Source organism: Cervus canadensis, chromosome 32, assembly GCF_019320065.1.
Source record: "Cervus canadensis isolate Bull #8, Minnesota chromosome 32, ASM1932006v1, whole genome shotgun sequence".
In the NCBI taxonomy this organism is placed as follows: Eukaryota; Metazoa; Chordata; class Mammalia; order Artiodactyla; family Cervidae; genus Cervus; species Cervus canadensis.
This window is the reverse complement of record NC_057417.1, coordinates 12,601,483-12,626,647: the sequence shown is the minus strand read 5'-3', so window position 1 is coordinate 12,626,647 and position 25,165 is coordinate 12,601,483. Positions and strand designations below refer to the sequence as shown.

Here is a 25,165-nt window from a genome sequence, read left to right as displayed (position 1 = left end):
AATATGTGAAGTTCAGTCGCTCAGTCATGTCTGACTCTTTGCAACCCCATGGACTGCAGCATGCCAGACTTCCCTGTCCGTCACCAATTCCTGGAGCTTGTTCAAACTCATGTCCATCAAGTCGCTGATGCCATCCAACCACCTCATCCTCTGTTGTCCCCTTCTTCTCCTGCCTTCAATCTTTCCCAGCATCAGGGTCTTTTCAAATGAGTCAGTTCTTCACATCAGATGGCCAAAGTATTGGAGCTTCAGTTTCAGCATCAGTCCTTCCAGTGAGTATTCAGGACTGATCTCCTTTAGGATGGACTGGTTTGATCTCCTTGCAGTCCAAGGGACTTTCAAGAGTCTTCTCCAACACCACAGTTCAAAAGCATCAATTCTTCGGCACTCAGCTTTCTTTATGGTCCAACTCTCACATCCGTACATGATTACTGGAACAACCATAGCTTTGACTAGATGGACCTTTGTTGGCAAAGTAATGTCTCTGCTTTTTAATATGCTGTCTAGGTTGGTCATAACTTTTCTTCCAAGGAGGAAGCGTCTTTTAATTTCATGGCTGCAGTCACCATCTGCAGTGATTTTGAAGCCCAAGAAAATAAAGTCTGTCACTGTTTCCATTGTTTCCCCATCTATTTGCCATGGAGTGATGGGACTGGATGTCATGATCTTCATTTTTTGAATGTTGAGTTTTAAGCCAGCTTTTTCACTCTCCTCTTTCACCTTCATCAAGAGGCTCTTTAGTTCCTCTCTGCTTTCTGCCATAAGGGTGGTGTCATCTGCATATCCGAGGTTATTGTTATTTCTCCCGGCAATCTTGATTCCAGCTTGTGCTTCAGCCAGCCCGGCATTTCACATGATGTACTCTGCATAGAAGTTAAATAAGCAGGCTGACAGTATACAGACTTGATGTACTCCTTTCCCAATTTAGAACCAGTCCGCTATTCCATGTCTGGTTCTAACTGTTGCTTCTTGACCTGCATACAGACTTCTCAGGAGGCAGGTAAAGTGGTCTGGTATTCCCTTCTCTTGAAGAATTTTCCACAGTTTGTTGTGATCCACATAGTCAAAGGCTTTGGTGTAGTCTATAAAGCAGGTGTAGATGTTTTTCTGGAACTCTCTTTCTTGCTTTTTCTATGATCAAACAGATGTTGGCAATTTGATCTCTGGTTCCTCTGCCTTTTCTAAATCCAGCTTGAACATCTGGAAGTTTACGGTTCACATACTGTTGAAGCCTGTCTTGGAGAATTTTGAGCATTACTCTGCTAACATGTGAGATGAGTGTAATTGTGCGGCAGTTTGAACATTCTTTGGCATTGCCTTTCTTTGGGATTGGAATGAAAGCTGACCTTTTCCATTCCTGTGGCCACTACTGAGTTTTCCAAATATCTGAAGGCCTTCTTATAAATCAGTAGGTGGCCAATAGAAAAATGGGCCAAAAGAAATGAACAGAGTCTTCATAGAAGAGGAAAAAAAAAGATGACTAGCTGATGAACATGAAAAGATGCTCAGTCCTTTTAGCAGGCAGAGAAGTACAGACCGAATCCATCATAAGCTATCCCGTGGACAGGAATAATTAGGAAGCCTGACAGTAACAGATGCAATCCAGTGTAAAATGTGTGCTGTCAATCATGGCATGAACGTGTCAAGGAGGAGCATTGAACTCACACAAAGAAAGTCAGCGTTTCCATGCAGAGAAGGAAATGTAATTCAGTATGTGGCTAGATATTCATTCAAAGAAACGCAAATAAAAAGTGTTTTAGCCCCACACTGATCCCGCACACTACTGTCGCATGTTAATACCCGGTGCTGGTAATGCTGTGGAGACACTTCTGTCCTCCCCCTTTCCTGGTGGCTGTGAAGTTAGTTCAGCCCTTTTGACAAACGGTCTGGTGGTTCATACTGAACAGCAGACAAATATCTGGACGTTTTTCATGTTTTAATATATTCTTTGACCCAGTGATATCACCCTTGGGTTTTATTAGAGAGATGTAATCTAAAAGAGGAAAAGTGCCAAAGTGCCCTATTTTAGGTCGTTAAAAATAACCTAAGTACCTAGCAATAGAAAGTGGTTAAAGTAAATTACAGTGTTTCAGCCTAATGGAATATTCTAAGTAGACATTACAAAGGATATTTGTGATGTCTAGGTAGTAACTTGGAAAACATGTGTGTCTATTTAAGTTTTAAAAAGGCCAGGGACGATATTTCAGAATTCACCCATGTTGTCAATGCAACTATGCAAATATTGTTTTGATTATTGACAGCGACTGGAAGAAGAATCTGAAAGGGTGGCGGTGGAGGAAAGAAAGCTTTTGATGAAATGTGTAATGTGCTGGGATTGTGGCTGAATTTTGCTTTTTTTTTAAAAAAATCCATTCCTAATTTAATATTGTTCGTGCAGTAAATTAAGAGACAAAAGGTCTCTCCTGACTCATGGGAACAAAGACATGAGCACACAGCAGCTGTGTTTGGGCATCATTAAAAGTGTGTGCGCACATCTGAAACCCTCTGCTAGGTGAGTGAGAGCAAGGATGCCCTCAAAGCACTTCAAAGGAAGTCTTTCAGGAGGAGAGCCCGCTGTTTTTTTCCCAGAAAGTGTCTTTTGTCCCAAATGGTTTTCTTTGATTTCCCTTTTATTGATGAAGACTTAGCTGTGTTCAGAGGTTGCAGGCAGGCAGAGTTTTTCTCTGGGTGGAAAGCAGGGCTGCTGGGGGGCTGGCAGGGTGGCTTCTGGATTCATTTGAGTAATTTGCAGATGAACTATTTCCGTTTTCCTAAGCCCACCCCACGTGGTTCAACCAAATGAAGTTCATCAGGCCCTTTAAATAGGAAATGAGACCTATTTGCGATGTTGCCCTGAAACAGGAGAAGGCAGTTGTGGTCCCAGTCACTGGTCCTTCTCCCACCTCAGCTTCAATTTTCTTGGGTAGGGCCGGTGACAGACGTTGTGACGATGACCCCTCTTGTCCGGGATGTGGTGCAGGGGGCCTCCCCGTTGGGGCCACATAGCTTGTTCTCATGGCCTCCGGCCTGAAGTTCTCCCTGGTGCTCTGCAGATAGTGGTAGAGAGATGGTCATGGGCGAGTGCCATGAAGAGCAAGGTGATGTGGTAGAAAGTGATGGAGGCAGGGGCTCTTGTCCACTGGGTGGTCGTGGAAAGCCTAGAGGAAGAGGTGACATTTGAGTTGAGATTCCCAGGCTGGGGGAACAGCAAGCCTTGGGGTAGGAATGGCTTTGTGTTTTCAAGGAATAGAGCAGAGGCAGTCATGGCAGCTGGATGAGGTCTGAGATGGAAGCAGGGGTCGGATTATTTAGGTCCTGGTAGACAAGTGATCCTCAACTGGGCGATTTTGCCCCGAGGGAACCTTTGGCAACATCTAGAGACATTCTGGGTTGTCACAGTTAGGGGTGGTGCCGCTGGCATCTAGAGGGTAGGGACCAGGGATGCTGATAAACATCCTACAGTCGCCAGGACAGCCCCACAACACAGAATGTTGTTGTTCTTGAATCGCTAAGTTGCGTCCAACACTTTGCGACCCCATGGATGCGGCATGCCAGAATTCCCTGTCCTTCACCATCTCCCGGAGTTTGCTCACACTCGTGTCCATTGAGTCGATGTGCCATCCATCCATCTCATCCTCTTCTCCTCCTGCTCTCGATCTTTCCCAGCATCAGGGTCTTTCCCAATGAGTCGGCTTTTTGCATGCGGCGGCCAAAGTATTGGAGATCAACACAGAATGAGCCTTCCCCAAATGGCAGTAGTAGTGCCAAGGTTGACAAATCATGTTGAAGACTAGGCTAAGGATTTTGAATTTCATTATAAGAGTGATGGAGGGTATTAAGCAGGGAAGTGAGAGAATGGCCTGGCTCTTTTCTTTTATAAACCTAGAATGCTGAATCCAGTTCTTCCAGCTCTGACATGCCAACCTCATCAGATGAAATTTGGGTTGGAGAAAGAAGACTCCATAGCCTTGGAGATCCCCTCACAGTAAGCAATCCATTCTCCTTGGGCTGGTTGAACACATCTCCCAGAAGGAGTTTGTGTCTGCTGCTTGGGTTTCTGCTTGCAGTGAAGAAAAGGATGGGAATCGTAGCTTGATCTTTGACTTAGAGCTGGTGCTGTGGTGTCTTCCAGTCTGGAGAGACTGCCCAAGACAAGTTCAGTAGAGACAGTGAATGGACTTTCCTCCTAGTCGTTGGAGTAAAATTCAAAGTCTTTAGTTGCTGTTAACATTTGTTCAGGCTAGAATCACGTATAAGAAAAGAATCTGAACCAGTACAAGGTTCATAGGTTTTATTATGATTTCTCAGCCTCAGCACTATTGATATTTTGGGCCAGATCATTCTGTGTTGTGTGTGTGTGTTTGTTGGGGTGGGGGAAAGGGGGAGGTGTCTTTTTGTTGTTGTTGTTGGTTTTTGAGGTGTCTTGTGTTATGTGGGATATTTAACTGAATTCCTGGCCTCCACCCACTAGGTTTCAGTAGCAACCCCTTCCCCAATTGTGATAACCAAAAATGTCTCCAGACACTGCCAATGTCTCCGGAGGTTGTGGGGATGGCAGAATTAGGTTGCAGGGAAGGCATAATTGCCCAAGATTGATGAAAGTTTAATGAGTCAGTATGTCATGGGTGTCCACAAAGATCACTATAAATTCCGTGACCCTTTGGGGCAGGGGTCAGGTTGGGGAGCTACTGAAGTAGGTGGTCCTGCTTTTTCTGTGGCCATGTTCTGAGCTCCTTAGCAGCTGTGCTGGTCAGCTTTTAAATTTAGTACCAGGTACTTAGTCAAGGCTATGGTTTTTCCAGTGGTCACGTATGGATATGAGAGTTGGACTATAAAGAAAGCTGAGTGCAGAAGAATTGATGCTTTTGAACTATGGTGTTGGAGAAGACTCTTGAGAGTCGCTTGGGCTGCAAGGAGTTACAACCAGTCCATCCTAAAGGAAATCAGTCCTGGGTGTTCATTGGAAGGACTGATGCTGAAGCTGAAACTCCAATATTTTGGCCGCCTGATGCGAAGAGCTGACTCATTTGAAAAGACCCTGATGTTGGGAAAGATTGAGGGCAGGAAGAGAAGGAGACAACAGAGGATGAGATGGTTAGATGGCATCACCGACTCAATGGACATGAGTTTGGGTAAACTCCGGGAGTTGGTGATGGACAGGGAGGCCTGGCGTGCTGCAGTTCATGGGGTTGCAAAGAGTCAGACACAACTAAGTGACTGAACTGACTGACTGACTTATTCTTCTAGGGAAGAGGGACTAAGGGGACACTGGCTCCAGGAACCCTCCAAGAACATTCCGCCCTTGGGCTTGACGTCCAGTACGTGTTGTTCATATGTGGGCACATTCACGGGCAGAGGCCCCCAGTCTAGTAAAGACCCTCCACTCTCAGGGCTGGTTTAAGGCTTGACCTTGAGATAATGACAGAGCCTCTCATCATTTGTTGTTCAAGATGGTTATTCTCAACTGTTTATCCCAGCAGTGGTCTAAATTCCCCACAAGGGGCACTTCAGGATAACTTCTGAAATATCAAATTCTTGCCAAAAAATATATTTCTGTCTTTTTTATTTGGAGTGGAGATGGGGGGCATTCCCCACTTGTAGGGGCTCAGAGTATACTTCTTCTGCCAGCATTGTCTTTCCCACTTAAAAAACAGAAACAGACAAAAACCAAGAATGCAAATGAGTGAAGATAATATTACCTGTAATGAGCCCTAACAAATGCTCATTTGCTTCAGTCGTGTTCAACTCTTTGTGACCCCAAGGGCTGTAGCCCGCCAGGCTCCTCTGTCCATGAGATTTCCCAGGCAAGAATACTGGAGTGGGTTGCTATTTCATTCTCCAAGGATCTTCCCAACCCAGGGATCAAACCTGCATCTTCTGTGTCTCCTGCATTGCAGGGGGATTCTTTACCCACTGAGCCACCTGGGAAGCCCTTATTTGTAAAGAGAATCCTCACTAATTTATTTGAGAAATATAAATTATTAATCCTCTTTGGCTACTTTGTTATTAATAGCAAGTTACTTGGAAATCCAAGGACAGAGGAGCCTGGTGGGCCACAGTCCATGGGGTTGCAAAAGAGTTGGATACTTCTTAACAATGAAACAACAGCAACACCTCAGGACTTTATGTTTGAAACATCAAGATTGTTCAGGACCAGAGCAGCAAAGGGTGCCACAGCCGCAGTGAAGGACTCCTTCATTCTGTTTTATCTGCAAGAGGTGCCCCTTCCTGCAACATTTGCTGGACAAAATCCTACTTCTCTTTCTTTCTTCTAACTTTATTGAGATATAATTGACATCTAACACTGTGTAAGTTTAAGGTATACAATGTGATGACATATATAGAATTTTGTATGTATTTTGTATGTGTTTTGAAGTGACTGCCATGATCAGCTGAATCAACACATCCTACCTGTCTGTTAGGGATTAATTCAAATGCATCCTGAGTGAAGAAGTCTTCCCTGATCACACCCCTTCCCAGAGTGGATTGTGCTTCAGTCTTCTACTCGGTCTGGTTCACATGGCTTATTAACACCTAGGCCATATTATATTTTTTTAATTGAGGTGAAATTCACATAACATCAGTTTAACCATCTGAAAGTGTACATTTCAGTGGCACTTAGTACATTCTCGGTGTTGTAAGACTGTCACCTTTCATTCCAAAACATTTCTATCTCCAGGGAGGACCCTGTACCCACTAAGCAGTCACTCCCATCTTCCCTTCCTCCCAGATCCTGGCAACCACTAATCTGATTTTTGTCTCTATGGATTTACTGATTCTGGGTATCTCATAAATGGAACCACACAATGTGTAATTTTGTGTCTGGCTTCTTTCACCTAGCATGTTTCTGAGGCTCATCTACACAATACTGAAGCACGTATCACTACTTCATTCGTTTTCATGACTGAATAACAGCGTTGTATGAATATATCATATTTTGTTAATCCATTCATCCATTGATGAACATTTGAACTGTTTCCCCCTTTGGCTACTATGAATAGTGCAACTGTGAAATTCATGTGCACATTTTTCTGTTCTCTTGGGTATATACCTAGGAGCGAAATTGCTGGGTCATACCATATCTGTATGTTTCATAGAATGGCCAAACTGTTTAGTAGAAGAGTGGCTATAGCATTTTACGTGCCCAGCAGCAGTGTACAGGGTTCCAATGTCTCCACATCTGTGCCAACACTTATTCTTTTCTTTTTTTTCCCATATTTTCCCTAGTCTTCCCCAGCCGACTGACTTGATGGCTGGGATCATGCTTTAATCAGCAGCAACACGACATGAGAGTTAATACAGGGACTGAGCTTGCCTCCTGTCCTTCCTCATTGGTGCCCCTGAGCTAGAATCTCTTCATCTGTGAAATGGAAATCTCTAGGCTATTAGGGGAAGAAATGAGATTGAGCCTTAGCTTGCCAGGATCCGTGCCTGGTCCAGGGTGCTTTCTTAGTAAAGGTTTGCTGTAATTACCATGTTCATGACTTCCCAGGCCCAGGCCCCAGTAACTGTTGAATAAATGTTTGTTAAATAAATCAAGCCTTCGATATTGCTCAGTTAGTCTCCCTTTTTATTTCTACCAGCTGTTCCCCGAATTCCAGACAACTGTCTTGCAAGTTGATCAATCCTGAGACAGAAAGCACGGCTAGATCAATGGACCTGCTTTCCTGGAAAAACAGCGCATGAAAACCTTGATGTGCTTGTGTGGGGTGGGGGTGGGGGCACCGGGAGAGGGCTGCCAGCTTGTGTCCTACTAATGGAGTGAAGGCTAAAAGAGCTTCACTTTTTTTTCCCTTTAGATGAAAAACAACCTTCTCAGAAAGGTGATGACACCGGGAAGCTGCCTTGTTGAGGGTTCAGTCAATGGCCCCGGGGAGGAGGCGAGCAGCCCTCTCCAGGAAGCACTCTACTTAGAGAGGGCTTGAGGGCCTCTTAGGAGCTGAGGGCTGGGAACTGGCCTCGGGTCCCTCTCTCTTCATCCATGTCTTTGCACTGGCAGCTGGGGCTTGAGCAGGCTTCCACTAGGTCAGCCACAGGGCAGCTTTCTCTGGCTCCATGGACCCTTCCAGAATCCATCTCCTCTCACCCTCCCTGGCCTTCCCTCTGCTCTCAAACCCACTGGCTTTGTTTCTCCCTCTTTTCACTTGTTCTTCTCTCTGCCTGGCATGTCCCCCTCTGCACTTAACATGCTTCCAATCTCCCCTCAGTGGAAACAGTGTCAGACTTTATTTTGGGGGGGCTCTAAAATCACTGCAGATGGTGATTGCAGCCATGAAATTAAAAGACACTTACTCCTTGGAAGGAAAGTTATGACCAACCGAGACAGCATATTAAAAAGCAGAGACGTTACTTTGTCAACAAAGGTCCGTCTAGTAAAGGCTATGGTTTTTCCAGTGGTCATGTATGGATGTGAGAGTTGGACTATAAAGAAAGCTGAGCACCGAAGAATTGATGCTTTTGAACTGTGGTGTTGGAGAAGACTCTTGAGAGTCCCTTGGACTGCAAGGAGATCCAACCAGTCCATCCTGAAGGAGCTCAGTCCTGGGTGTTCATTGGAAGGACTGATGTTGAAGCTGAAACTCCAGTGCTTTGGCCACTTAATGCGAAGGACTGACTCTTTTGAAAAGACCCTGATGCTGGGAAAGACTGAAGGCAGGAAGCGAAGGGGACGACAGAGGATGAGATGGCTGGATGGCATCACCGACTCAATGGACATGGGTTTGGGTGGACTCCGGGAGTTGGTGATGGACAGGGAGGCCTGGCGTGCTGCAGTTCATGGGGTCGCAAAGAGCCGGACACGACTGAGCAACTGAACTGAGCTGAACTGAACAATCTCCCCTCACAGAGAGGCCTTGCCCGCCAGCCACCCTGGCTGATGTGGCAGCCCCCGTGTGTGCCCCATCAGTCACCACTCTCTGCCTGCTTTTCTTTTTTTATTTATTTTTTACTATTTATTTTTATTTGTGTTTTTAAATGAAATATTTCTAACAGAAAACAATACAATACCCACCTGCCCATCTCCCAGGCTTGACAAGGGCTAATATTCTCTTCTGCGTGCTTGCTTTAGATTTCCGCCCCCTACTTTACTGAGGTATAATTTATATGCAGTAAATGAAAAGTGGAAGTGTTGGTCACTCAGTTGTGTCCAATTCTTTGTGGCCGCATGGACTGTAGCCCACCAGGCTCCTCTGTCCCTGCAATTCTCCAGGCTAGAATACTAGAATGGGTTGCCATTTCCTTCTCCAGGGGATCTTCCTAACCCAGGGACTGAACCCCGGCCTCCTGCATTGCAGGCAGATTCTTTACCATCTGAGCCACCAGGGAAGCCCATATGCTGTAAACACATACATTTAAAATATATAGTTTATTAATTTGGGGGCAAGTGCACCTGTGAAACAACTACCATAATCAAGATATAGAATATTTCTGTCTTCCCCAGAAAGGCCCTGCATCTTCCTTGCCCTGCCAGAGTTTTCTTCCTTATACTCAGCATTATCTGAAATCACCTCAGTCATGACTTTTCTTTTAGTCTGTTTACTGTCTCTGCTTCCAGAACGTATATTCCATGACGCAGGCATCATGTCTCATTTCAGTCCAGGCACATAGTAGGCCCACAGGCAATCAATGGAAGCCACTCATTACCCTTGTATGCTCATATCCTGACACATTTTGTGGGATGATGTCTATAGGGTCTGCTGGAGATGGAGCTGTTGGGTTAAAGAATATTTACTCTCTTTTTGTTATCACAAAGGAGACTACTGTCTCCCTTTCTCTTGTCTATCCAGTGTTTCTCAACCTCAGCACTGTTGCCATTTGAGGTTGGGTCATTCTTTATTTGGGGTGGTGGCTGTCCACTAGATCTGGGTGTTCTACAAAGGGAGGGGTACCAGGAGCACCCCCCACCGTAGCTGTGACAACCCAAGATGTCTTCAGACATTGGCAAATGTGCCCTGGGGACAAAACTGTCCCCAGTTGAGAACCACTAGTCTGTGTATATAGGCTAATTTCTTGCCATCCTAAATTGTTCCTCAGTTGAGCCCATCTCTAAACAAACTACCCTCGATGACTAGATTGGTTGAATCTGGCTTTTTTTTTGTCCTGTTTATGAAGCTCAGCTGACTGAAATACAAATCCTGATCCCTGTTTATACGGTTGCATTATGAGATGAGACGCTGGTTCATTTTAGAAGCAGGGAAGGCATCACTCTGACTTACAAACCTGGGAGATACGAAGCCCATGGGACTTTCGAATGGCTTCTCCCTGGCCTGGGCACCAGCATGATACACAGCATTCCTTGCCTGAGGACAAACGTGTATTCGAGGCCTTCGAGAACAAGAAGGAAACCCTTAGCAAATGTGTAAAGGGCTCTGAACTTCTCTGATTACTCAAGACACTGAGTTGGCCATTTCTTTCTTGACAAATCTGCAAGCTTGTGTGCCCAGAGCTGGACAGCAAGAATGTAAAGGATGAAGGAGGACAAGTGGGGAGCCCGTGACATGAAGAGACATGTCCAGACATCATGTCTGGAGGGCACTGCATTGCAGCCAGATGTTGCCAGGTGGGGATGTGAGCTCAGCCTTGCCAGACCTTCCTGTTTTTCAAGAAAGGCAAGATATCTAGGCTTTTTTGTGTGTGAAAAATCTTGATTCTTAAATTTTATAAATATTAGCAAATAATTATCTGTTTAAACATGATGTGAACCAAACAAAATGTATCTACAGACTGCCAGTCAGCATCCTCTGAGTTGATTTCCAAAGTTGTTTCATGTTTGGTGACTAACTCAGTGGGTTCAGAAATATTTTGGTTTGACTCTTCATTCAGTCAACAAATGTTTATTGAGTATCTACATGTACCTGGCATTGTTCTTAGAGCTGCCACTTGGTATTGACACGTTCAAATGACTGACACCAGAAGAGATAGAGATTATGGGTGGGTGAGTGTGTGGGTGGACAAAGGATGGATAGATGGATAGACAGATAGATCAATCTCATCATTTAGAGATACGTGCTAGACTATTACAGATAAAATAATATGATGTTTGGGAATTACTTCAGAATAAGATGAGGAGTTGGATGAGGGTTTAGGTAAATTAAGATTGGCCATGTGATGGTAATTGTTGAAGCTGAGTGATGGTGCTATGAGGAAGCTCCTTATATGCTTCTGCTTTCTTTTGAATATGATTGGAAATTTCACATACTAAAAATGCTTGGGCTTTTATTTATTTATTTCTGGCTGTGCGGGGTCATCGTTGCTGCTCGTGGGCTTTCTCTAGTTTAGACAGACGGGGGCTACTCTTCATTGCAGTGCATGGGCTTCTCATTGCGATGTCTTTTGTTGTGGAGCCCAGACTCTAGGGCGCAGGCTTCAGCAGTTGTGGTGCTTGGGCTTAGTTGCTCTGTGTCATGTGGAATCTTCCTGGACTAGGGATGGAACCCGTGTCCCCTGCATGAGCAGGCAGATTCTCAACCATGAATCACCATGGAAGTCTGAAATATTTGTTTTAATGTCCTTATCAGAAAGGCACTCTAAAAGATACATAGGGAAAATAACATCATGTCTGGGACTTGGTTTAAAATATGCAGCTAAAGTTTTTTACAAGTCAGGGTATAGATGTGCTATGGTTTGAATGTTTGTGGTTCACTCCCCCACCCCCTGGGAAGTTCACATGTTGGAATCCTCACATGCAATGTAACGGTGTTAGAATGTGCAGCCTTTGGGAAGTGGATATGTGGATAGATGGCTGTCATGAAGGTGGAGGCCCCCAAGAATGGGATTAGTGCCCTTATTAAAACTCAGAGAGCTTCCCAGCCCTCTGCTAAGGAGTCTGCAACCCTGAAGAGGGCCCTCACCCAACCATGCAGGCACCCTGATCTTCCAGTGTCCAAAACTGTGAGAGAGAAATTCCTATTATTTTAAACTCCCCAGTCTGTGGTATTTTTGTTATAGCATCCTGTATGGTCTCAGACAAGATGAAACATGTTGCAATATGTTGATAATTGGTATAATTGGGTGATGGGTATATAGAGATTAATGAAACTGGACTATTTAATTTGTATTTGAAATTTTCTACAATTAAAAAAATGTTTACAGAGGTAAAGAAGTGGGGGCCTCTTGTTTCTAGGTACTGTTGGAAGGATGGAGTCATGCACTGGGTGCGTATGTGAACTTCCCACAATTTGATTGTATTAACAGCAAAGGAACGGATACTCTTCAACAAGGGATGTCACAGTCCCAGCTTTGTGGTGAGGCTAGAAACACAGGCTTTGCACAGGCTTTTTGTGGGCTCAGCTTGCAAGTTGAGAACAGATTTCTCAACCTGCTAAAATATTACAGATAAAATAGTATAAAGTCTGGGAATTACTTCAGAACAATATGAGAGCCTGCAGGATGGTTTCCCTGCAGGGTGAGCTGCCTCCCCAGTATCCTGCTGGAAGGCAGAATCGCACAGTGGTCAGAGAGTCTGGAATCAGCCTCCCTAGGTCCACGTGTCAGCACTACCACTTTCTAGCTGTGTGGCCTTGGACATATTTCTCAGCCTCTGTCTCCTCCAAGCCTCAGTTTCCTCTTCTGTTAAATGTGAAGATTGAAGTAATAATTTCATATAAAGTACTTAGCACAGTATTTGGCATGTGGCATTTATTTCTTATCATTATTGATGCTTTTGTTCTACTATGTTGTTGCTGCTCTTACACATTCGAAAAGCAGAACAAACTTTCTGAGATGGAAGGAAGAAAATGACTGGGGAAAGAGGCTAAAAGAAGTCAGAAAAAGAGGTGTCCTCTGTCAGCTGATCCACCCATAGAAGTCCGTTTGTGAGCTGCAGGAATCAATTTCCTGCATGAGAGGTGCAAAAGAAATACAAGAAAAATGCAACTTCCTGATTATATCCTTTCTCCACAGAATGAGGTAGAACTCGGGGAGCTGCTTCTGTCACTGAATTATCTCCCGAGTGCTGGGAGGCTGAACGTTGACGTCATTCGAGCCAAGCAACTTCTTCAGACAGATGTGAGCCAAGGTTCAGGTACCGTGTGGCCCCTCCTTCTGTCATTGCTTTAGCAAGGCATCTGTGTTTGTTCGACACAAGGGACCTGATTTTCTTTTTCTACATCCTGGATGCTGTTAACTCATAGGACCTTTTGAGGATAAAATAGTATCCAGATCTAGTCTGTTAGTTCAAGAGATAAATGATCAGATGTCTCTTAGGATGAAGCAGGTAAATGATACCATTCCTCTGAAGTGGGGGTTTGATCGAGACCAGGTGTGATAACTATTGAAATCTAAATCCTCCTTGTACACATGTGGCCTGGACAAAGTTACTTGCCTATCCGGATGCTATGCTTCCCTGGTAACTTACCTGGTAAAGAATTCGCCTGCGATGCAGCAGACCCCAGTTCAATTCCTGGGTCAGGAAGATCCTCTGAAAAAGGGATAGGCTACCCACTCCAGTATTCGTGGGCTTCCCTGGTGGCTCAGCTGGTAAAGAATCCACCCATAATGCGGAGACCTGGGTTCGATCCCTGGGTTGGGATGATCCCCTGGAGAAGGGAATGGCTACCCACTCCAGTATTCTTGCCTGTAGAATTCCATGGACTGCATAGTCCATGGGGTCACAAAGACTGGGACATGAGTGAGTGACTTTCACTTTCACGTTCCAGATGCTATGCCTGCAATGGAGACACCATGCTCCAGGTGGCGGTAGTGTGCACTGATGATGCTTTCTAGTCGTGAGACCAGTGGACACCCTCTGAGGTTCTTTTTCTAGCTCATTTCAAGTGTAGCATCAGTTCAGTTCAGTCGCTCAGTCGTGTCCAACTCTTTGCGACCCCATGAATCGCAGCATGCCAGGTCTCCCTGTCCATCACCAACTCCCGGAGTTTACTCAAACTCATGCCCATCAAGTCGGTGATGCCATCCAGCCATCTCATCCTCTGTCATCCCCTTCTCCTCCTGCCCCCAATCCCTCCCAGCATCAAGGTCTTTTCCAATGAGTCAACTCTTCGCATGAGGTGGCCAAAGTATTGGAGTTTCAGCTTCAGCATCAGTCCTTCCAATGAACACCCAGGACTGATCTCCTTTAGGATGGACTGGTTGGATCTCCTTGCAGTCCAAGGGACTCTCAAGAGTCTTCTCCAACACCATAGTTCAAAAGCATCAATTTTTTTGTAGCATACATCTTTATAAATACCAGCTCTGAAAACCCTGCTGTATTTCAAGTGTCTGTAACACACCAGTTTGAATGTGACTTTTAATGAAATAGAACAGATTACATTCACTCCTTATGTAGCTTTCCCATGACAGCAAAGGATATTATCATGAAAGTAGTCATGGTTGCTGGGATCTCTTCAGCTCAGTGGTAGAAATATAGTCTTTTCTAAGTGCAATAGCTAAAATAAATTACTTTTGCTATAAAGTGACAGCTGAATTTAGAAGACAACTTGTATTCTCAAAAACCACATATTAAAAACAGATTTTGAAGGGACCAGTGGAGGGAATGGTATTAAAGCTGGAGAGTTTCAGATTCACTGCAGTGGGAGAGTCAATATGATAGGATGATTAAGGGCTCCTTAGTAAAACTGCCTGGAACCAAATCCTAGTTCTACTTCTTATAAATGATGTGGCCTTGGGGAAGTTACTTAACCTCTATAAACCTCAATTCTCTGTCTGAAAAATTGAGATAACAGTATTTATCTCATTGAGTTGTTTAGATGAACATAAAATTAGATAATGTACATGAATTTCTTTGTAAGCTGTAAAGTGATCTAAGAATAATAGTTATAATTCTGCCATCTGTATTTCCCCCTATATGGGCTTTGGGCTCACTGGCATGATGATGGGCCTCTAAGGGCAGAAAAACTAGGACAGGCTCTGGGTCTAGCTATTCTTCCACGAACCTTATCTTAAAGCAAATCATTTCCTATTTGAGTTCTCAGTTTCTTCATCTGTAAAATTAACACAATGCCTGACACATGTGGGGAGCTCAGTAAATCTTGCATGGCTAGAGAAAGAGAGAAAGGGTGAGCAGAGAAGAAGCTGGATGGGAAAAAGAAAAAAATATGTGAATAGATGGGGAAATGGATGAATGAAAAAGGAGTGAAAACCTGGAATGGATGGACTGATGAAAGATGAAAGAATGGTCAAATGGTTGGAAAGTTAGATGAACAGATGGATTGGGTTTCATGATCTCCAACACTCTATTCTCAGACCCATTTGTGAAAATTCAGCTGGTACATGGACTCAAGCTTGTGAAAACAAAGAAGACATCCTTCTTAAGAGGCACAATCGATCCCTTTTACAATGAATCCTTCAGCTTCAAAGTTCCCCAAGAAGAACTGGAAAATGCCAGCCTAGTGTTTACAGGTAGGTAGTGTTCTAGACATTGAGAACTACAGGTGAGACATATTCAACATATTGTCCTAGGGATAGAAGGTGATCTCGAGAGGGTGATATTTAAGAACTTCATGTCTGGTATCTAGCTTCCTGGGTTTGGACTTACCATTTGTGAATTTGGAAAAGATTTATAGAACCACAAAGTATAATCATTACAAATGCAAATTTTGAAGCCAGATGTCCTGGCACTTCCACATAATTACTAAAGACTTAGGCAAGTTACTTAGCCTCTCTGAGCTTCAGTTTCTGTCATCTGCAAAATGTGGGCAATAATAGTACTTGTTTCATAGGTTTGTTATGAAAATGAAGTGACTTATGACTTCGAGATAATCCTAAGTACTATGTGAGCTTTGATGATATGATGATTCAAGTAGCTTATGGTCTAATAGGGAAACATAAGGAAATATGATCACCTTACTCAGAGAGGAGGATTTTGAAAGTCTTCCCAGAGGACATGGTATTTAAGTAAAGACTTCAGGTGCCACACTCTGGCTGAATCTATTGTTGCCAAAGTATAATTTCATCTACTGTTTCCAGGATGTATTGGTTATCTGTTGCTGCAAAATCACCCCAAACTTTAGTGGTTCAAAACAATCAGTATTTATTCTCATATTTGCTACGGGTCAAGAATTCAGGCATAGCTTTGCTGGGTGCTTCTGGCTGCAGTTAAGGTATTGGCTGGGGCTGCAGACTCATCTGAAGGCTCACCTGAAGGTCGGGTGGGGATCTGTTTTCAATCTTCTTCACATAGTTGTTGGCAGGATTCAGTTCCTTGCAGAATGTTTGCTTGGGGCCTCTGGTCCTCCCTGGATGTTGGCCAGTGACCTTGCCCAATTACTTATCACATGGACTGCTTCATAGGGCATCTTACAATATGGCAACTGGCTTAAAGTGGGCAAATGAGGGGGGAAGAGAGAGTGAGCAAGAGGGAAGCTATAGTCCTTTTGTAACCTAGTCTTGGAAGTGACAACCTATCACTTTTGTCATATTCCACTCACTAGAAGCAACTCACTAGGTCCAGCTCACATTCAAGAGGAGGGGATTAAACAAGGGTGTGGATACTGGGAGGTAAGGATCACTGAAGCCATTTTTTGAAGCTGCCCTCATCCACCACCACAACATAGAGTTAATAGAAGTAATGGTTACTATTTCTTGTGTCCTTTTCACAGACTTCACCTGTATTATTGCTAATATTCATCATAGCCCACCCTGTCAAGTTAACATCATCCTCATCAATTTACAGGGCAAGGGACTGAGGCTTAAAACATGAGCAATTGGGAGGGGGGATCAGGATGGGGAATACATGTAACTCCATGGCTGATTCATGTCAATGTATGACAAAACCCATTACAATATTGTAAAATAATTAGCCTCCAACTAATTTAAAAAAAAGGGAAGGAAAAAAAAAAAAAAACCATGAGCAATTGACCCTGGGGCTCCAGCTGGTACAGAGGATTCAAGGTCTGGTCTTGCTAGCTCCTAAGATCAAGGGATCTGCATGTTCTCAAGCACCAAGGTCATGATGGCATTAGGGATCTGACCTCATATTTTGAGGAGTCTTGCTCCAGAGTAATTGGAAACCATCATCTGCTTAGATCCAGTCTAGAATCCTTGGCTTACAGGTCTCCCAGGAAAGCAGGCCATAACTGAAAAATCCTTGCATGCACTGCTTCCACTGCACACCTTATTGCCTCTCATCCACAAGACTGCAGATGTTCCGTGCTCCAAGACCCCTCCAGGCAGACTGGTCTGGGGTTTCTCAAGACCTGTCACCCTGAGAGTCTGCATCCAATCAGGGCCGCCTGCCCTAGCAGAGGTAATGATTTCTGATAGAACATGTGATGGCTTCTGTCCAGATTGAGTTACCGGCAGACAGGGACCCCGCTCACCACAGTGTTTCAGGTCAAGATAGAAGACAGGGATTCCATTGGCTCTGTAAAGGTGGCCAGCAAGCAGTGGGAGCCTTATTGAACCAAGACTGGATCCAAGCATGGAATACGATTTCTACCTCCCTCCTGAGAATAAAGGACTTATTGCATGTTTAGATCAGGAAGGGATTGGGGGGGGGGGGGGGCATTGAGAGAGCCCATGCGGAAAGTCCTGACACTTTTATATTTTACTTAAAATTTTATGACCGAAGTGTCACATGCTTGTGAGTGATACAACTGAAGGAAGTGTATGAATGGAGAATCAGAAGAACAGAGGGGTTCACTGCATAGCCTGGGTCCTAACTTTGTGGCCTTGGGCAAGATCTGTGTGCTTCAGTTCTCTGGTCTGTGTAACGGGGAAGCCCTACAAGGAGACCTCTAAGGACTGTTACCTCGGTTAAAAGAGACCCGTTCATAATCGGTGCTGAACGCTGTGTCAAGCACAGAGCAAGCCCCCGCCCTCAGGAAATGACACTCTCTTCCTCACCTCCTTCCAGGCCCCTCTCCCTCAAGTCGCCACCTTGAATGCCCTGGTGTGTCCCACTCCACACTTTTCTCCTTGTTCACACAAATGTCATCCACATATGGAAGAGTCAATTCTTTTTAAAGAGTTATTCATGAATTCCAAAACTGTGTATGTAGCAATCCCTGCTCTCTTGTGGAGGTTTCTGGACCATTCTGTGGACGTCATTCTGAAACTTGCTCCTGTTTCAGGAACAGTGAATGTGTTCAGTCCCTCCAGGTCAATGCAGATATGGATGGATCTAAGTCCTTATTTTTAGTAACTGCATCATATACCATCATGTGGCAGACTATGATAAAAAGCCAAGGGGCAGGGGTGGAAGTGTGTGACAGAGCATCAGAGCCTGTGATAGGAACTCTGGAGGACCTTCCCCAGAAAAATACACAGGACAGAAAATATTGCATAGAGTTCTGAGTTTATTTATTTATTTTTTGAGCCACTTTGGATCCCATATGTGAAACCCATATGGCCAAAGTCTCAAACTGTAGCGGCACTCCCATCCCCAACCCCAGCTCACACCCTGCATCCCTCTTTTGACACTCCCCACCCCCAGCTCTAGGGGTCAGTTGTTGGCTGTGGCCATCAGACAAGGCCTGTGCTCTCCATTTGTGGAAGACCTGCTTCTCTCCTTGAAAGGCCTTAGCTCAGGTTTTTCAGGTTAAAAGCCCATTGAAAATGTTCTTTGTAGAGTAGGAAGGATTGCAGACTTCTGTGTCCCCCTAAGCGAGGGAGTCTCAAGTCTGGCTGCACTTTGGAATCAGCTGGGAGTTTTCACCTGCTGCCAGTGGCCAGATCCCACCACAGAGACTCTGGTTCAGCTAGGTTAGCCAGGGTCCTGGGCTCTTTAGAAATATCTGTGTTTTAAAGCACCCCAGATATTTCTAATGCTCAGTCAGGGTTCCGAACCACAGGTTTGAGTGAAAATCCCCGCTGGGGTGGCATTTGCAGAAAGACCACTGGCTGGAATAATAGAGAAATGTGGATTGAGCTGAGAGCTATCTCAGCAAAACTGTGACTCTCCTGAATTCAAATCCATGAGGTTCTAACTTGCTTTATTTATCAGCTGGGGGAAAGAGCTGTCACCTCCAGGCTAAGGATCTGAAACCCAGCCCATTAGCATGTTTCCAAACACTTCCTAACAAAGAGAAGGTTGATCTGCAATTTAAGCGTTTGCTGAGAATCCTGGTAAAAGCCTGTAATTAGCCGGTGCGCTGGGCTTTCTGAGCAGTTCATTCCTGTGTGGGATGAGGTTCTTCAGCAGTTTTCAATCAGGTAATTTTTGCAGCTGAAGTTTAAAAGAAAAGGGGGGGGAAATGGCTTTTTGATTCCTGAGACAGCAGCGTGCGGTCCAGAGACCTTCTAGAAAGTAGAGGAGAGTTGGCCACTTAGGTTATTGGGCTGTTATTGGAAGTAGGCGCTAAAAAGAAAGGAAAGAAAAAAAGAAATGTAGCTTGATAACAGCTCTTTGAAAAATTAAAAATAGAATTGCCATATGATCCAGCATTTCTGCTTCTGGGTATATGCCCAAAAGAATTGAAAGCAGAATTCAAGACATTTACACACTCGTATTCATAGGAGCCTTATTCATAACAGCTAAAAAGAGTGGAGGAGGAGGGGTGGGAGTTGAGGAGTGGGCAACCTAAGTGTCCACTGATGGATGCATAAATGGATAAACAAAATGTGGTGTATACATACAATGGCATGATGCTCAGCCTTAAAAGAAAGGAAACTGATACATGGATGAGCCTAGAGGACATTATGCTAAGTAATAAGCCACATACAAAAGGACAAATACTGTATCATTCCCCTTATATGAGGGCATGGCAGCCCACTCCAGTATTCTTGCCTGGAGAATCCCATGGACAGAGGAGGCTGCTGGGCTGCAGTCCATAGGGTTGCACAGAGTCAGACTTGACTGAAACAACTGTGCATGCATGCATACCTTAAAATGGTTAAAATGGTAAATTTTATGTCAAATGCATTTTACCACAATTTTAAAAAGCAAGAGAAGGAGAAGAAATGCAGCTTAAGCTCCATAGAACCCCAGGGTTTCCGAGTAGTTCCTGGAGGCTGAGGCCGGACGCTCACAGACTATTCTCTCTGAGGGGTTAAGAACAGTGGTTAGGGGCCAGATCCTTGAGCAAGATTCCCAGGGTTCACTCCGTGATCTTGGCACTTTTCTCAGCTTCTCTTTGCCTCTGCTTCCTTATCTGTAAAATGGGGACAGTGGTCCTGACTTCAGTAGATTGTGGTCAAGCCGAAAATGAATTAATATATATGAAGGCTTAGAATGGTTCTTGGCTCAGAGAAAGTGCTCCTTAAGTATTGGCTACTGTTATTACTACTAGACAGACACCAAATTTATGCAGCTAGATGCCATCTTAAAGCTTCTGAAAGAAGATGGGTTATTATATGTAAGTAAATACTTTGTTCTAGCCACTTTGTCAGTTTGTAGTGTGAGATTCTGTGGAAAGCACAAAAAGGGAAGGAAGCACTTATTTTATAGACTTACCTGGGTGGGGTATTTTCTCCTCTTCAGTCACTCTCCTTCCTGGTGTCAGAAGAAGACCATCTGTCTGCTTGGAGGTGAAGTTTTAGGGCGCTTGCTAGATTAGAAGGAACTGAGTGAAGTTCATGTCCTGATCCTCTGACCTGAGGATCCTGGGCGTCCTGGCCTTCTGAAAAGCATTCAAAGCTTGACCTCATCTGGTGACCATAGTCAAGAGGCAGTTAGCTTAGAAAAGGTTCCCAGCACCTGGGAGCAACAGGAGTGGGGACCACTGCCTACAGGTGGCCTCTGATGGCAGAGCTGGGGGCGGGCAGGGTCCAGCTCCCTGGGCCAGGAGCCAACTAGGCATCAGTCCCCACTGAATTACTTTTTTTGAGCAAATACTATGTACTGTTGTTCAGTCGGTACGTCACGTCCGACTCTTTGTGACCCCATGGACTGCAGCATGCCAGGCCTCCCTGCCTTTCACTATCTCCCGGAGTTTGCTCAGATTCATGTCCACTGAGTCGGTGATGCCATCCAACCATCTCATCCTCTGCTGCTAGATGCTCCTTACTCAGTAGACCACCAGACGTTCATGAAACATGTTCTCACGGAGCTTACTTCTAGCAGAGGAACACCGATCAAATTCCATAGCAGTAACAAACTAACTGTGAATTGGTCTGAGGGTTATGAGGCGGAGAGCAGGGCCTGTTGCAGAGAGCCCGAGCCAGTCTGGGGAGTGAGAGGAGGCAACGACATGGGAGCTGGGAACTGAAGGGTGTAGGAGGGGAGGTGAGGTCAGGCAGGGCTGGAGGAGAAACCGAGCCTGACTTCAGACTCAGCCTGGTGCTCAAGGGCTGCCAGGGGTCAGCAGGGAAGACCCGTGCCCTGCTGACCCCCCAAACCTGCTAGAGTTTCTCAAGGCAGCTGCTGCAAGAATTGTCCTGTGCATAGGCTTAGAAAGGGAGCCTTTAGTGATAACCAGCTCTGAGCAGCTGCAGAGCAGTGGGAAGGGAAACCAGGCAATGACTGACACTCCTAGGTTTTTCCAACTCTCAGCATCTCTCGTTAGAACTAGAAAATTTGGTGCCTCAAACTTTCACATGCATAGGCATCCCCCAGGGGTTTGTTAAAATGCAGATACTGACTCAGTCTGGGGTGGGGCCTGGGATCCCACAGTTGTGACAACACCCAAGTGACGCAGATGCTGAGGTCGGCAGACCATGCTTTGGGGAACGGATACCTAGAGACCCAGGATTAGTGCACCCAGGGTGAGTGACAGTCTTTCTGCCTGTGTTCGAAAGATTCAAACTCTCCAGCAGTGATCCTAACCTCTACACATCATTAGATTTCCTAACCCCATCTGTACGTTAGTATTACATGGGTCTTAAAAATATCCTGATGCCCAGGCTCGGAGCAACTACATCAGCCAGAGCACCTGTATCTTGGAGTGGGTGGGTGTATCTTTCAAAGCGCCCCAAGTGGATCTCTTGTGCAGTCTGGACTGGCAAGCATTTGCCTTCCTGTTCTGCCTCCCTCCCCATCCCACTGTCTGCTTGGAGGCCTCCCAGACCGCTCTCTGAGAGTGAGTTCCAAGGCACCTGGTCTGTTTTCCATAATTGCTTGGCTTTCTGCGGCTGTAGCATCAAATTGGTTAATTGAATCTGCTGGTGAGATGAGAGGGGTAGAGAGAGGCGTGGAGGAGAATGAGGAGGGAGGTCTGGGGCACAGTGTGCCGCCCTCTTGCCTGGAAAGACCTCAGAGTTGAATGGGCACTGGAGGACATGCTGGAAAAGTGTCAGGATTTGGGACGTGGGGCAGCGGTTTTCCAGCGGAGGAGAGGAGGGCAAGCCAGTCTGAGAGGGGCATAACCAGTCTGTTAGGGCCAGAAGCTCCCTTGAGATCAAGATGCTGTGGATTTGTTCCAGGGTACAGATGTTCCCCAGCATCTGGCCTTGGCCCACCTACGCTCTGCCTCCTCTCTGCATCCTCCTGCATGCTCTGACTTCCCCCTCCCAGACCTGCTCACTGGGCAGCAGGCTCATCTCGCCTCCTAGAGAGAGAGTTGCTCAGAGTATGGATTGAAGTATGCAGTTGGGTTCAGATGTCACCTTTACCACTCAGCAAGTACGCGTGACCTTGGGTGACTGAGATCTCTCTTCTGAGCCTCAGGTTCCTCCTGTTTCTTCCAGTCTCAACAATTCAGGTAAAAAGCTTTGGGCAGTGCCTTGTACATAGTTGGTGCTCAATAAATACTGGATTGATTATGATGATGATGGTGACATAGATGGACCCGCCATAGAGAGTGGACCCTGGAATGACCCAGGCCATTTGGGTTTGAACCTTGGGCCCACTGTGAACCAGCTGTGTGAATCCAGAGAATTATTCCACCTCTTTGAATCCCAGCTTTCTCTTGTGCAAAACCTAGCAAATCATTCCTATTACAGGAATTAAACACAGGTCAGCTTGTGGACCTGTCCGTCCAGAAATGACCGCTTGGAAATTCATACCTGCTGTTCCAATCATTGCAAAGTGCATGAGAATCAAAACGCTGACACTTTTGAGGTTAGCCGCTCAGCCCAGCATCTGACTCCTCATCTACAAACCATCATCCCCCATCTGCCAGCTGCTGCAATGTCTGGGAGCCAGGGCTGGACACTAAAGCTGTGTGGACTCAGCACCAGAACCAGGCCGGCTTGTGCTGCCTGCGGTGCCCTGAGGGTGGAAGCATGTGAGGAGCTGACAATGGGCACTGGGCTCCATCCGGACCTGGTCATGGGCAGTGAGCAGCAGAGTGGGAAAACTGGAGCCTCGGCTTTCCAGCCAGAGGGCATGAAAGTGCATCCCTGGGAACCAGAGTGGGAAAGATGCAGAGAGGACGCAGCTCCAGAAGGGATCCAGTGAGCTTGTGTGTGAACTCCTAAACTCATCCTCAGGCTGTGCAGGAGTGGAGGTGACCCCACTTGGTGTATCAGAGACTGAAACCAGAACCGCAGGGTAGACCACAACCCAGGTCCTGAGCTGGCCCCTGGGGGACGCATGTGATGGGCAGATAGTAATAACACTGCCGAGACTTTGAAAACTGACCTGTCATTGGAGTAACAGCACATGAAGGCAGGTTAGAACTTGTGCTCTGAGCCTAACCTGTGATCAGTCACCTGCTACAAGTAAAAAAGATCAACATATTCAGTAGAATTAAGACAAGACCTATACTGTCATAAAATTTGAAATTCCCAGGTTGCAATCCCAAATTATCTGATGTATGAAGACTGAGCAAAATTTTACAGATTCCTAGAGTTAATATAATCAACAAACATTAACCACAAGATGACCCAGATATTGAAATTATCAGACAAAGACATTAAAACAACTATTATAAGCATGCTTCAGAAAGTAAGGGTGAACCATCTTGAAAAGAACGATAAGATAGGGAAGATCGACAGACCAGCAGATACAGGAATAGAAGGTATAAAAAAGAACCAAATGGAAAATTTAGAGCTGAAAAGTACAGTAACTGAAATAAAATATTCATTGGATGGACTCGGTAGCAGAATAGAAATAACAGAGGGAAGAGTTTGTGAACTTGAAGCAAGATCAGGAGAAATTAGGCAATCTGAATAACAGAATAAAAAATTCTCTGAGTGGTGGCAGGGGAGAGGGAAAGAATAGAAAAAAGACCTATGGAGAAATATTAAAAAGTCTGATATTCATGTCACATGAGTCTCAGGAGAGAAGAGAAACAGTGGGGAGCATTGGGATGGGGGTGAATGACTCCAGCTCAATAGAACCAGTACTGTCCTTCCCTTCCCAGAAAGCACCAACACATCATGAGTAGACAGCATTGCATGCAGACAAGGTCAGCTAGATCTAGCTTCACACTCGACGTGACTGCAGGCAAGTTGCTTTACCTCTCCGAGCCTCAGTTTTCTTGTCTGAACAATGGGAACAGTAATATTTGTAGTTACCGTGAGCCTCCTATGTACTCATTATCTCACTTATCTTTCAACACCGTATAAGGTATGATCTCTTTGGTGGCTATTTTTCAGTTGGGGAAACTGAAGCTCAGAGAAGGGAAATGCAATGAGTTGAGTCAACTGCAAAGACTGAGAGAGCATCCCCACAAAGCTGTCTTGGATTCAGACACCCAGCTCGGGGATCCCCAGAACCACCTTCACTTCAGGCCAGTTGGCTACAAACTCACAAGCCCTGTGACCACACTCAGGTTTAATAATTTGCCGGAACAACACACAGGACTCAGGAAAACTCTACTTTTGACTACAGTTTTATGATAGCGAAAGGATACAAATTAAAATCCGTCCAGGAAAGAGACGCTCAGGGCAGAGTCCAGAGGGTCGGGTCATCCTCTTCCTGTGGAGTCATGGGTGGCAGTACCTCCTCCTGGTCACAAGGGGGTGACAGTGTGCACAGAGTATTGCCAACCAAGGAGCCTTTGATATCTGGAGTCAGGACTGGGGCTTGATCCCACTCTGTCCAATGGCCAACCTTCCGTCTCCAGTGCCGCCTGGAGGTCCAGCTTGTGCTCAATCATCAGGGCTCTGAACTGACCTGAGTGACTGAAAGCTCCCATCAGTAATCACATTGTTAGTCCCACGGCCAGAGTCCCCAGGCACACAAAGGCATGCCTGCCAGACATTCCAGGGTCTTGGAGATCACCTCCCGGGATCCAAGGGTATACACCAGACCTCGCTTTGGGTAAGTGAATTCTTCATTGCACAGCAAGTAACTAGTCATTTGTGCCAAGTCACCCAGCTGGTGAGTGGCTAAGCCAAGCTTCCCACTCAGTCTGTTTGGTTCCAACTGACTCTTCAGCATACA

The 25,165-nt window shown here is 45.4% G+C and overlaps 1 protein-coding gene across 5 annotated transcripts in view; it reads left to right on the top strand.

Annotated features, from left to right (window-relative positions):
- SYT17 (synaptotagmin 17) overlaps positions 1–25,165 on the top strand; it is an 82,855-nt gene that overhangs the window by 36,770 nt on the left and 20,920 nt on the right. For all 5 annotated transcript variants that reach the window (XM_043456259.1, XM_043456258.1, XM_043456260.1 and 2 more), the window contains 2 exons: positions 12,901–13,021; positions 15,202–15,357. In XM_043456259.1, the coding sequence (XP_043312194.1) occupies positions 12,901–13,021; positions 15,202–15,357 (277 nt within the window). The remainder of the gene's footprint in view (positions 1–12,900; positions 13,022–15,201; positions 15,358–25,165) is intronic.